Source organism: Heloderma suspectum, chromosome 1 (assembly GCF_057233095.1).
Source record: "Heloderma suspectum isolate Gila_16-S chromosome 1, 16-S_ref, whole genome shotgun sequence".
NCBI classification, from domain to species: Eukaryota; Metazoa; Chordata; class Lepidosauria; order Squamata; family Helodermatidae; genus Heloderma; species Heloderma suspectum.
This window is the reverse complement of record NC_139458.1, coordinates 77,316,492-77,330,412: the sequence shown is the minus strand read 5'-3', so window position 1 is coordinate 77,330,412 and position 13,921 is coordinate 77,316,492. Positions and strand designations below refer to the sequence as shown.

The following is a 13,921-nucleotide window of genomic DNA, read 5'->3' as shown; positions in this document are numbered from 1 at the left end:
TGAACAGCACAATGATGGGGGCAAGGCTAAAAGTTTTGTGCTTGTTTTCCCTCTTCATGTGAGTAACAACTGTAGAGGCTCTGGTGTCTGTATGGATCAAGGATTATTCAGATATCATTTCCTGCTTGTGGTCTTCAGATCCTACCACACTCCTCTGAGACAAGAGAGCTATTGGGCTGAGCAACTGGAACTGATGGAAGCAGTCTTCCTGTGCTGTTTTAATAGTGCCCGTCAACATTTCACAACAATTTGGGACAAGTACCACCAGATAATATATTCTCCCCCTACCCCGCATGGAATTAGGAATTTAGGTAGGATAGATGTATTCAGGCTCAACAGAATTTGGCCAGGAGGTGTTAAGACAGATGCCCCATTTTTCAGGAGGTATAATAGAATTTTTATGAACCCAAAGATCCATCAGGACCACCAACAGTACCACTCTTTACATCTAATACCACCCTACTGGGGTGTTTGTTTGCTTAGTCGATACTGGCTGAGACAGGACGCTGAATCATTCCTTCTGAATCATCAATACCACAATTGCTCACAAAAGTTAGCAGGGGGGCCATTCTGTCTGCAACACAGTCAGATTCAGTTCCCTTTAGAAGCATGTTTTAAACCTGGCTGTCTCCATTTTCATTTTAGCAGGAAAAGTAGACTGTGTGTGTTCATCACACACACCATAATTTCAAGGAACATCATTTCACTTTGATTCTGTTTGGTGAAATCAAGCCTGGAATTCTAAATTCACTTATCAATGACCATGAAGTTCCATTCATGAATTTAAACCAGGCTGCAAGTAACTCCCCAAAGAATATTCTGACATTTTAAAGAATTCTAGACACTGGGGTTAGAAGGGTGCATCAAAACTGCAAAGTCCAAAACACCTGGGGGACACCAGGGTGGGAAATGTTGGCATAGGTCATAAGCCAGAAGAAGGCAAACTCCCCCCCCACACACACACACTCCTCTTGTTTTCAAACTGCCTGTTCTGATTTTGAACACTTTGTGGATTTGCAGTGATGAGGTTCTAGGTCATGTTGTTTGGCCATAGGACTCACCGGCCAAGACTTGGCTTGCCACGTTTCCCAATGTGCCAGGAACTGCAACATGTCCAGCAGCGACATCTGGGCTGCCAGCACATTTTAAAGCAATTGCATGCAAATGGTGTCAAGGTTGTGTTTATGAATGAGCAGCAAACTAGCAGGGGCACTCAGGCTTGCAGGACGCTTTCCCACAGCAGCCTTTGGCAACGAATAAACAGCTTTCTGCCGCTTTATGAGAATGTTAAGCAAAACGTATTGCTTAACGAGTTACCTCGGCCCCTGTAACTATCACCGAGCTTCCAAGAGATGCCCAAGCAAGTGAAAAACAGAGGGGGATGCAAATGCTCGATCCTGCCCCTCTGAGCAGCACTGAAAGGAAACACGAGACTGTCCCCATAGGATGGACTGTCCTTCCGCTATAGGGATGATCAGATATGTGGTGGCTCATAAAAAAGGGCATTAGGACCCTGAAGAGCTCTCGCTCGCTCGCTTCGCTCTGCAGGACTGAGCAGTGAGACAAGAGCTAAAACAAACAGCTGTGATTGCACGAGCCAGCCAAAGAGAGAGGGGGGGAGAGATTCCGATCACCACTCCGCCAGCAGTCTCTTCCTTTCTTCCACGCAGCCGATCCCCCCTCCCCAGAAAGCTGCTGCTGCTGCTGCTGCTCTTCTTCTTCTTCAGTTGACTCGGGGCTGCCAGGCGCCCCCGGGGCTCTCAGGATGAGGAGGATCCGGGCTAATGCCATCGCCATCCTGACCGTCGCCTGGATCCTGGGCACTTTCTATTACTTGTGGCAGGACAACAAGCCTCATTCCGCGGCGTCCAGCAGATCCCCCAGCGGCGGCAGCAGCGGCGGCGGCAGGAATCCAGGGCAGCGATCCACGGGCAAACTCGAGAGCCACAAGGAGGAGAGGACCATCCCGCTCGCGGTGAGTGTGGCGCGGGAGGCGGGTGCGCGCGCGCGCCGGGGCGAAGAACCTCCTCGCGCCTCCGCGCCGGCGATGCTGATGGCACCGCCGGGGAAGCGATCCGGCGCGCGCCGCCCTCGCCGCGGCCGGTGCAGGCAGCGCGAGGTGCTCGCGGGAGCCTCCCGCCTTCCGCCGGGTTGCGAAGAAAGGCTGGCCGGGGCTGCTGAGTGGCTGGGGCGGGCGGGGGAAGAGCCGCGTTCGCGTGCCGCGCTCCGGAGTTCCCGTAGCAGTCTTGCCCGTCGCCATGGCAGCATTTACGGGCGTGGGGGGGAGAAAGAGCGGCGTGGGGCGGGGCCGGATCCAGCTCCCGCGACGAAGTCTGGGGCGCGTGGTCCGCCGAGCGGCTCAGGGTCAGTTCCTCCGACAGGGACCTGGCAGGGGCCCTTTTCTGGCTAAGGGGAAGCAGGCCCCTTAAAAGCTTGAAAGTTCGGGGGGGGGGGTGTCGCCGAAAAGTAGGGGAGGGGCAGTTCATCAGGTTTGCAGACCTTTTAAAGACAAAATTGTAAACTCTTTCTTCACTATTTGTTTGTAAAAAAAAAAAAAAAAAATTAGGGAGGGCAGAGACAATTTAGAGGGGCGCCCCCCTCCCCCCCGCTACAGGCCTGAGGAGAAGGAAAGCCAGGAGGAAGCAAGCAAGCTCGGAAAAGATTTGGGTTTGCGTTCAAGATGCGTGTTGTTGCCGAGGAGGCCGAAATGTGTGGCTGGCGGGGTGGAGGTGGTGGTGGGGAGAGAAGTGGGATTAGAGCAGATTAGACTCCCGGATCTTTGTGGGAATGATGGTCCAGTGATCCATAGGACAAGAAGCTTGGTGGTCTGAATTCAGATGAGGGAGGCATCCTCATGTCTGCACGCACAAGTTGGACTGTCACATAGGAACTGGTCCTCTGGTCTAGATCTCTGACGGGTCACCAAAGCTGTGAAATGTGGAATGCTAAGGATCAGTTTCGCTGGGATGTTCCACTGCACGGTGGGAGTCCGGATGCCAGGGTGACTCAGGGCTCTGGGTCTCCATGAGCAATGGGGCAGCCCAAGCACGGATCCTGCGCACGGTCAGATTGGTGTGCCTCGAGGTTCATCTGCTTGTAGGTGAGATCCTCATGTCGGTGCTCCACATTGCTCACAGGGTTTCAAAAAAACAAGTGACCTACGTTGGGTATATATACCTGCTAATAATGTAACATCAACATGGGCTCAGGCCCATAGCCAGCCTAAAAGTTGGGAGGGGACCAAAAAATCAGGGGGGCAGTTCCTCTGGTCTGCGGGACTTTCAAAGACAAAATTTAAGCCTGCATGGGCTTAGGACTGGTTCATATTTTACCAGGAAAATAAAGGCACCAAAAAAAGAAAAAAAAAAGAAAAGGGCAGGGCAAGTGATGTGCGTCTCTTCTTTCCCCATTTCTGCTGAAATGTGCAGAATGGGGCTTACAGATTTCACCAGTGGTGAACAGCAGAGAGGGCCCTGTGGCTCAGTGGTAGAGCACACCACATGCTTTGTAAGCAGAAGGTCTCAGGTTCAATTCCTGGCATCTCTAGTTTAAAAAAAACAACAACAACAGGTAGCAGGGCTATGCAAGATATCTGCCTGAGACCCTGGAAAACTACTGTTAGCCAGGATTGTTAGCATTTGGGTAGATTGGCCAATAGGCTGAATTACAAGCATATTGCTTCATACGGAATGTATGAGGAGGCCCTCAGGGTTACACAAAACATGTTAACAGTTCCTACGTGTTCAGCTGAGTAACACAGAGTGCCACAATGGGAAAAAAGAAAAACAGTATGATTATGCAAAGCAACACTCAGTGTCATTATATTCAAAGCATGGAACTCCTGCTTATTTGACAGTTAAAGCTGCGATGAGGCACAAGGGCCATGGTCTTTTGCATACTGTGTGTAAAAATCTGCATACATTCAAACTCACTGGCTGCTTTCCACCTCCAGATTCTGTCTGTTGCACCGGGTACGCTGTATCAACAATATCTTTTTGCAAAGAGCTGCGCTTTGCTCTTAGTGACCCATCTACAGTGCTGTTGCAATGAGAGGGCGCTTCTCTCTTGTGTGAGGGAAATCACAGAAGCCTTTCATCTCTGCTAGATGAAGGCTTCCTTCTGCCAGGGAAAGCTGCCTCTTGTTCAGACTGCAAGATATTCTAAGATAAAAGTAATATGTTTTTAATAAAACAAAGAATGTCATTGGGGTGACTTGGCTAAAAGCACTTTGGAAATTATAGTGTGTGTCATTTTATCTGTGTATCAATTTATTTGCTGGATGCAGAGATGAAACTGTTGGTGACATGCATGATGCCGTTGGTGCCTTCCTCAGTTTTCCTCATCTGTACAATGGGTCTGATAAACTATATGTGGCATTTTTTTTAGTTTTCCAGACACCTAAACTCTACAGTTCACTGCGTGCTACAGAAATTCCCTTCAGCAGGTATGATCACACATCCAGGAAGATGTACTATTGTGGTCTAAGGATCTGCAAAACAGGCGTTGATTTAGCGTGCATATTTCCATGGCACAAAAATGTGGTGAACTGTGGCATTTTCTCGGATTTGATTTCTTGAGGCACTTGTGGGCAAGCACGTCTACCTGTCTGCACCTGTAATTGTTTTTATGTTTAAAATGAGGAAGGAAAATATACTGTATTGCACAGGAACAGTTACATCTCATTCTGATGGCTATAATATTGCTTTCAAATTTCCAGATGAAAGGGAGTGCAAATTATTTTATTATTACTACAGAGAGTGCATAGAAGCATGCAAAAGGTTTGGTTTCAAGCTGACATTTTAACTTTTTATGGTAGAATGGTGTTGGCAGAGTGATATTGCAAATTTAGTAGATTTATTATTATTATTATTAGCTAATTCTAAGCTGGATTTATACTCCAAACCAAGCCCTCTCTGCCTTTCTCCTCCATCCCATTCCCTTCAGTAATTGGGGTGATAGTTTTTGCCGTATCAGAGCCACCAGATCTGAGGGCTACGTGCTCCACATTCTTGCCATGCAGGAAAACATAATAATAAGAGGAATGAGTAGGAAGAATGCAGCAATATGCCATCTTCTTCCCTAGCCTGATGAGATATTCTTTCTGGACTTTGAGCAGCGATCACGTTATTTAATGAAGCAGGGTATTTTCCCCCCGGAAAGCTGGGTTTTTTCTCCATTGCATACATGGCATTGTTTCCACAACATTGTGCTGTGAGCATCAAGCCAGTAAAAAGCCATATTCCTACTGCCGTGACCTCAAGCGATTGTGCCTCTATTGATTTGGAAGTAGGGTGATGGCACTGTACGGGGATGTAATGTGAATAACAAGCAGTTCTGTTGGTAGTAGCGCCACCAGATTGCTTGATGTAGGGCAGGGGTAAATGGATATGCTGTATCTTAAAGAAAGCAAATGGGCAGAGCAGCTGCCTGCTGAACGGGTGGAAGTAGCAGAGGAAGAAACGCTACCTTTGTCTTCTACCTTGCTGAGGTGGGCAGGTGGGTCATCGTCATCCTTCTTTGAGAACCCTACAGGCCTGTAGCACTAGTACATATGTACAACAGGTACTTGGCTTGTTCTGTTCACACTTACATATCAGGGTGAATCCCCCAGTCTCTCTTATTTCAGTTTCAGAGTGGCCAGTTTCTAATTTAAAGAAGACTTACGTGCCCTACCCCAGGAAAGGCGGTGGGAATCATATCTCAGACAAGCAAAGCCAGGGGAGAAACAGTCAAGTCAAGGACAGATCAGGCGGGTATCTGGTGGGTTGCGGGGGAAAGAGACAGGATGGAATCTGGTGAGTCCTAGGTGGAGCCTGAGAAGAATTTGGTGGGCCTGGGTGCAGCCAAAGCAGAACACGGTGGGCTGTGGGTGGAGCTTGGCAGAATGTGGACTGCACTGGCTTTTCTTTCCCCAGTGCTGGTTACCTGACACGTTACAGTCTTTTCTGGTTAGATTAGTAAAATGCCTCCTGGTTGGCAACCTCAATTTCACATTGGAAAGGGTACTTGGGAAGAAGGCAACCTACCCCCAGGGCTAGGCAATGTGTGTATCTTGATTGGCCTTCCACTGCCATCCCATACTGACCACACTAGCACCTACATGTTTGTTCTTACATCAGTATAGCCAGTATGCTTGCACAAGAGTTCTCTCCCACCCACAAGGACTTTGACACACACTAGATTCCTGCATTGAGCAGGGGGTTGGACTCAATGGCCTTGTAGGCCCCTTCCAACCCTACTATTCTATGATTCTGTTCTTAGACCATTTGCACAAGTGATGCTTTCATTGTTTCCTGCACTTCTCATCTCTGTAGTTTGTAAAGCCTTCAGCAGACCAGGCTTGTAAATAGCCACTTGCCTGGTTGTCTATGGTGAGTAAGAACCCCTTCCAGGTGACCAGGCAGGGAGGTTTTTGAAGACTGAATGAGCATTGGGGTTTGCCTTAAAGAAAAATCAATATGCCATACATTACTAACACAGGAAGCTGCTTTATACCAACTCAGACTGTTGGTCTGTCTAGCTCAGTATTCTCTGACTGGCAGTGGCTCTCCAGGGTTTCAGTCAGGAGTGCTTCCTGCACTCTCTCAAGATGCCAGGGATTGAATCTGTGACCTTCTGCCTGAAAAACATGAGCTCCAGCACTGAACTAGGCCCTTCTGTGCAAGAGGGAAATGGACTAGTGTAGGTTTTATTTTTAATGATAGCAGATCTCAACTTGTGTGGATTTAATTTTCAAAGTTGCATTACAGTTAAAACGGACTGTTTTGCTTTTTGTGTCTCATTACAAACAAGAGACACATTCCAGGCTAAAAGGCATTCCTAGTATCCGTTATGAAAATATCCCTTATAGCAAGAGGGAATATGCAGCTGGATGAAAAATAGCAGTGAAGGCTAGGAAATAATCATATAGCAGGCAGGCATGAATTCATCCATTTTTTAAAAGAAACACTCCACTGAGATTCTTCTGAAGTTGGGATAATTAAGTCAGACCCTGGACATTCTGGTCTTCTGTCTGTGTGTCAGTGTAAAAGAGCTGATAAGATGTATCTACACATGCAGATAAATCACTTAGTACACAGTTTCTAGGACTCTACCATTCAGGTGGGAGACTGCACATTTGAATGTCTCCCAGCTATAAAAGGTTCCTGCACAAGAAAACATGCGGATCAGGGAGAAGGCTAAGCTAGAACCCTCTTAGTATTGAGCTAGTATATCAGCCTTCCCCAACCTGGTACCCTCCAGATGTCTTGGACTAGAACTCCCATAAGCCCCAGTCAGCACGTCCAGTGGACAGGGATGATGAGAGTGGTACTCCAAAACATCTGGAGATTACCAATTTTGGGAAGGTTGTAGTATATATGATGGTAGTATATGTTTTTATTTTAATGTAAAAATATTTATAGACTGCTTTTCCAGCATGTGTTCACAGTGACTTGCAACAACAGATGGCTGAATAACCCCACAGTCATATAAAATAAATAAAAACAAGGTTTTTAAAAATCCAAATAAAAACTGTATCGGCCAGTCAGAAAAATAAAGCATGGAAGCACAGAGGCTGTGGAACCCCCTCAGATGCAGAGAGAAGTGGTTCCACAGCCTTGAGGCCACGACCGTAAAGGCCTTGCTTCTAGAGGCAGATGTTCATATTGCATAAATAAACGGGAAGTGGGGCAGGGTCTGATTTGCTGCACAGGGCCCAAACAATTTCCTTAGAAAAAGGTCTACAGAGAGAACACACAGGCCACCATGGGACATGGGTTCAAAGTCTACTCTGGGGGGCCAAGGAGTCTTTGGGGGCAGAGCTCAGTAGTAGAACACACACTTTGCATGCAGAAAGTTTCAGGTTCAATCCCTGGCATCTCCAGTTCAAAGGATCAGATAGCATTTTATATGACAGACCTCTGCCAAGAGGCTGGCGGGCTGCTGTCAACCAGAGAAGACAATACTGGGCTAGATGGACAAATAGTTTGAGCTGGTATAAGGCATCTTCCAACATTATTTTGCTCCAATGCATGAAGATTGTGGGATGATGGATAGAGGGAGAGATGCTCTCCACGGGAAAGTATGAGGGGGCATTCAGATGTGTGATCTGAGACCTGTAGTCCTAAATAGAACAATTCTAGAAAAGGTTTGGTATGGGATATAGCTGCATGTGTAGCTGAATCTAGTTTGGTGAATCTCGGATGAAAACCCATAATGTTCTTTTCTTTTTTAATGAATTAGACCAGACTTTGAGAATCTCATACTCGCTTTAATTTTGCCCTAACAAAAGCTGAGCGTTGCCTCATCTCCTGTTGCAGGGATCATGCCAGCTTAGGTGTGGTGAGTACTATGGCACATCTCTACACAGAGAAGCAAAAAGCCCTTGGCCTGCATTCCTGCTGGTTCTTCTTGGGCTATGGTTTTCAAACATTTTCAATGTATATTTTTTCTTTTAGTAGCTAGATTGGCTTAATAGTGTCAAAAAGTTATTTTTGTGTTATATCTTCAGATTTGGACTACACTTTTAAAAGGAACTCGGCAAATCTCTCCCCCTGGATCCCATGAAATTGGCTTAAAATAAGAATTTATGAAATAATAAACTCTAAACTGTTCAGATTTGCCATCTTGTCCCTTGTGTCTTGAGGATGCTCTGCAATTATGCTTTCAGTTTTCTTTCTGAGATCATTAAGATGCAACATTTGCCCCCCAAAGGGGTGGGGGTGGGGAAATAGAGTGAAAAGTGGCTATGGAAATTACATGCTCCACTGTAGAGTTTACCACACTTCTTAAAGCATGGGAGGAGTGGAGAGGGAGGGAAACTGCAGAGCCTATGAAAAAGTGCAACTGAAAAACAGCAACAACAATGCTGGTTTGGGTCAATTATTCACAATTTATTTTTGTTTTTCTGAAGAAAACAGGAGAAGAACCAGATCTCACTAACGTCATTAAGGATTTTGAAAGGAAGGCTGCAGTTCTAATAAGCACACTTGTTTGCAAACAAGTGCCGTGGTTAGGATCGGGCTGCAAGAGCTGTATAAGAGATGAGTTCCTTGAGTCCATGGATTAAGGTCTGGATGCCAATGAGACAAAGAAAGAAAGAATAAAAATGGATTTTCAAATCTCTGTATGCCAAGGCCAAACAGAACAGACAAGCAGTCTGCCTCAAAACTCCTTCAAAGCTACTGTGGCGTTGGTCATTATTTCCCCCCACCCCACGCCCCTTGTAAACTGCAGGATAAAATCAAATTAGTGATGAGATTTTAACGCTGGGGAACCAAGGCAACCAATATGTTCTGTCTTCTCTTTCCAGGAAAGCAGTACTACATGAGCTAACCTAAGCATCAGGGGCAGCAGCTGTTCAAAAGTGAGGTTATCTGTGTATGTATCATCAGAAAGAGTTGATAAATATGTATGCACATTTCTGCTGGAAGCCAAAGAAGATCTTTTAATGCTGGCCAGGCACATTTTAAGGCTGTTAATAGGCCCAGGGATTGAATGTTCATTTGAAGCCCCCCCCCCCACCCCCACACACTGTCATTTCACCCTGTGGAAATACCACTTTTTTCTCAGTTGGGGTGTTCTGTTTGTCAGGGTTGCTGAGGCCCCTTCCAAGTGTGAGTCAGGGCGCAACTGTGCCCTCCCCAAAGGGCATGACACTAGCGTAATATGCAGTTTTGCAGATCCTGGTTCACAACTTTGCAGTTAATTCTGCATCAATGGTTGTTTCTGAACCATCTTCAAAGGCAATCGTACTTCTGATGCATTGCAGCAATCTTGAGGTGCCCAACGTGGTGCCCAAGGGCACCAGTGTGTCAACAGACACCTCTCTCGGTGCTCACCAGGCTCTTTGCCCCTTCTGGTTTTTATTTTCAGAATCTGTTTAACTATTTTTTTTTTAACTGGGAGGCTGGCTTGCTGCGAAGCAAAGTGCTGTCCACCAGCATCATCTTTATTTGGGTTCAATAGAATGCTTTTGCGTTTTGGAACTCAGCCCCCACCTCTGCCTTGTGCTTAGGTTCTTGGATAAGTTACTTTTCTTTTAGTCTCAACACTTTGTGTTCTGGAAATGAGTGTTTTGTGACTGGCCAATGCCATGCCTACCATTGCAGCCATTTTATTAATGGGAAAGCCCCATGGAGCCATTTTGTGAGAGTGCCCACAACACTCTATCAAAATTCCAAATGTGTCCACTGACCCAAACAGCTTGGGGACTCCTGCATTAATCCAACCTGGGTGTTACCACAGGCTGGATAAACTGTGGCAGGGATGGCTTTGTTCAGGAGGGCCACAGTGGCATACCAACCTAAATCAGTAAAAGCTGCTTTATGCCACAGGTGTCAGCGAGCATCCAAAGTAAGGAATGGATCTAAAAGCACCCTCAAATTGTGTACTGGTCTGATCCTTAAGGGTGAGTGCAACCCCATCCAGTACCCCATCGACCATCACCTCCCTGGTCACTTAAACTTTCCATCAACAGCACCTCCCATCTAGTCTGCCATAAGCTTTGATTTATTAGCCCTCATCTAGCCTATTACCAACTCCAAACACCTGTTGAACACATCGACTTCCACTCCTGATTAGATGATAAGAAGAAATAATAGCTAGGTGCAGTGGAGTCAGGGTTTGCAGGGATGCAGCGCCAGCACTGTTTGCTTGCTTGCTTGTTTGTTTGTTTGTTTTACTAGCAGGGATTCTGACATCATCTCCCTCCCTCCCAGTTCCATGCTCTCTCTAAGCTTAGGTGCAATCCTCACAGTAGCTGAGGTGGTGGGGAAATGAATTTTCCCAGCAACAATATGTTGCTAATGGTTGTAATGTAAAGTATTTCGGGGTGACTTGAATGGGCAATTATGACCCATTAGCTTTACAAACTGACCTGCTCCTGCTGGAGACAAAAACAGCTAGAACGGGTTTGTTGACATGCAGCCCTGACCCAAGGTCTCTCACAGCCTAAAGCATGTGTTGCTGCCCCCAGCACCCAACCCTTCTCCCCCACTGCTGCTACTGCCGTGTGCCCCTTCCTACCACCACCTCCATCTTGTGCCCTTTCTTGGCTGCATGGCTCTTGCGAGAGCTTGGCTGGCTGGGTCTTGGAAGAGTTTGGCCAGCTGGAGCCCTGCAGGCAGTTTCTTTTGGCTGTGGCAGCAGCAGCAAACCTAAGGGGAAAGGGTGGTGGTGACGCAAGGGAAACAGAGGGCAGGTGTCTGCTCCAGAGAGCCCTGCCAGCCACTGTCTCACTGTGGCAAATGACACGGTGAAAGAGCGGCTGGCAGGGCTCTCAAGAACACCCGTTGGAGGCAGCAAGGTAGTGGTGGCATGGGACCCTCCTGGCAGGGGTGGGATGGTGGGAGCAGCACAATTCACTGCTCCTCCCACTCTGTCGCCCAACGCAGATACCTCCACCTGCATCATTTATGTATGTATGTATTTTTGTTTCATTTCTATACTGCCAAATAGCCGAAGCTGTCTGGTCTGGGTGGTTCACAAAAATTAAAACCACCAAGCACAGCATAAAACAATATAAAATATGAAAGCTTAAAACCACAATATAACAGTATACTGATAGGGTGGCCCTCTTGATATGGATCAACACAGATGCCTGCATTTGTGGACTCTTCTTGGGGACTGTCATGATGAGCAACTGCACTTCAGAACTTACACCACAGGGTGCAGGGGTCGTATGTGTAGTGATGGCATCTCACTCCAAACCTCCAGGTGACCTCCCACATCATGGAGATGTTAAACAGCATTTTGCCCACGTCCCTAGTGCAAGGTGGTAACCTGGCCAGAACCTCTAATAGCTGTGTGGCTGTGAGAGATCTGGCAGATATACCTCCCTCCATCATTCTCCACTTTTTGATGGCAACAGCGGCATCTGAGGGATCTCTCCCTGTCAGAACTTGTAAAAGCAGTCCAAGATGGGATCTGGCACCTGTAAATGAAGGGGTTTTATTGCAGTTTGTCAGCTGGAGTTATGTTCATGCTACTAGCACGAAGCATTTAGTGTAGCACAGATTTGCCATACTCTCCAGCTGCGCCCATTGAATAGGCAGAATGTTTGTGTTCTCACTATGTGTGCTGGTTGCCGACGTGCACCATAGCTTCCTTGCCAGCAGTGTACTGACTTGGCTAGCTTATTACTGTCTGGCTTACTTGAGAGCTGAATCTCACAACATTGTGAGCATGTACTAGAATTTGCAATTTTTAAGCATTGTAATATTTTGGGAATGAGAAGAGGTATGTTAATATGATTGACATGTGAATGTCCTCTAAATGAGAAAATGTGCTTTCTGAGTTGTAGGAGAATACATATTTTGAACAGTGCTTTAAAAAAATGCCTTGGCAAAGTTCATCTTCAGATGTGTGAAAATGTCTCATTTAGCCTGTCATAATCCCTTCATTTAATCACACTTCACACGAGTTGGACGAGCCCTTAGTTTGATATGACAAAGCCTCTGAGCAAACGTACAGAGCCGTCAGAGTTGGACCCATTGTGCCAGCCCTGTTTGAGTGAAGCTGTGCCCGCTGACATCCTTAGCCATGGTCTCTGCCATGGTACTCCCCTGTAGCCCCCTGGGGTAGAGGTCTGTTCACTTTATTCCCCTAAGGGGGAGCTGCCCAACAACACGGGCAGGAGGAAAGTGTATACCTGTCCCTCAGTCTACTAATCTCCCCCGGCTTCAAACTGTATGGACTGCAAAGCAATGTGCTGGTTAGGGAAGTCTGACCCTAGCAGCTAAAGATATTACTGAAGGTTTCAACCACATGGACACATTTTAATTCATTACAGTTAATGCATTTTAAAAACAAAATAACCCCAAGGTGCACAACACTAGAATCCCCTTAGTAAGATATATTTTCATATCTGCATGATGGCATCATGCCCACTCTAACATGGGTGCATTTGTTATGTTCATGAGGGACTGCTGGCCCATCCAATATTCTGCAATGCCCATCACATATATTGCAGGAGATGCCAATGGTCTCCGCTTGTTTAATATACGTACATGGATTTGTATATATCCATAGCAATGAATACATCTGAAATGCCTGCAACTTTCTAGTCATTACACATAGGCTTCAACAAAAGTGGACCTAATATCCAAATAAGTACCATTTGAAGGTGGTGTCCATATGCCACCTGTTCAAATACTGAAAGTGTTGTAAGGTCCTCAATCCATTGCATTATAGGGGGTGAGTGTTTCTCCTTCCAATGTTGTAATATCAGGTTTTTAGCTGTCAAAAGGGCGCAAGGAATCCATGTACATTGACCATTTCTTAATTTCCATGAAGCAGGTAAATAATGTAAAAGAGCATGTACATCAGTGAGTATTAAAGACTGTTCCAATACAAAATTTACCTCCCCCCGAAAGAAGCCGCTTCTGGACATTTCCAAAACATGTGTTTAGAAGAAGCATTAGCTGTATTGCACCACCAGCAATAAGCCGAATTAGGCAATCCCTTATTAAAGAGATGTTGCGGTGTCCAATAGACACAAAACAAAAGTTTTTGCTGAATAAGATGCAACCTAAGATCCATAGACATGACAGGTAGATACCAAAGCGGCGATTCACTGATTAGGCATTTTGTGGTGGTGCTCACACTATGGTCTCAAATTCCCAAATGTGCCCACAGTCCAAAAAGGTTGGGGGGCCCTGATCTAATGCGAGCCCAATCCTGCATAATGCCATTGGCTGCAAGTTGGAAGTGTGCCTGTCCAAATTAACCTTGCCTGGATAAGGACCGCTGATGTCCACCCTGACCTAAGCCCAGCCTAGATCATCATCATACAGTGGATCTGCATATCAAACTCCACAGTTTTTCCTAAGCCAGGAGTAGGGAACTTTGTGCCCTCCAGATGTTTGGGGCTATAACTCCTATCAGCCCCAGCCAGCATGGCCAATATTCAGGGATTGTGGTAGTTGCAGTCCAAAACATC

At 46.4% G+C, this 13,921-nt stretch overlaps 1 protein-coding gene across 1 annotated transcript in view; it reads left to right on the top strand.

Moving 5' to 3' along the window:
• Window positions 1-213: 213 nt before the first annotated feature.
• GALNT16 (polypeptide N-acetylgalactosaminyltransferase 16) overlaps window positions 214-13,921 on the top strand; it is a 211,899-nt gene continuing 198,191 nt past the window's right edge. Inside the window, exon 1 of the mRNA XM_084847928.1 lies at window positions 214-1,975. Within this exon, the coding sequence (XP_084704054.1) occupies window positions 1,766-1,975 (210 nt within the window). The 5' untranslated portion in view covers window positions 214-1,765. The remainder of the gene's footprint in view (window positions 1,976-13,921) is intronic.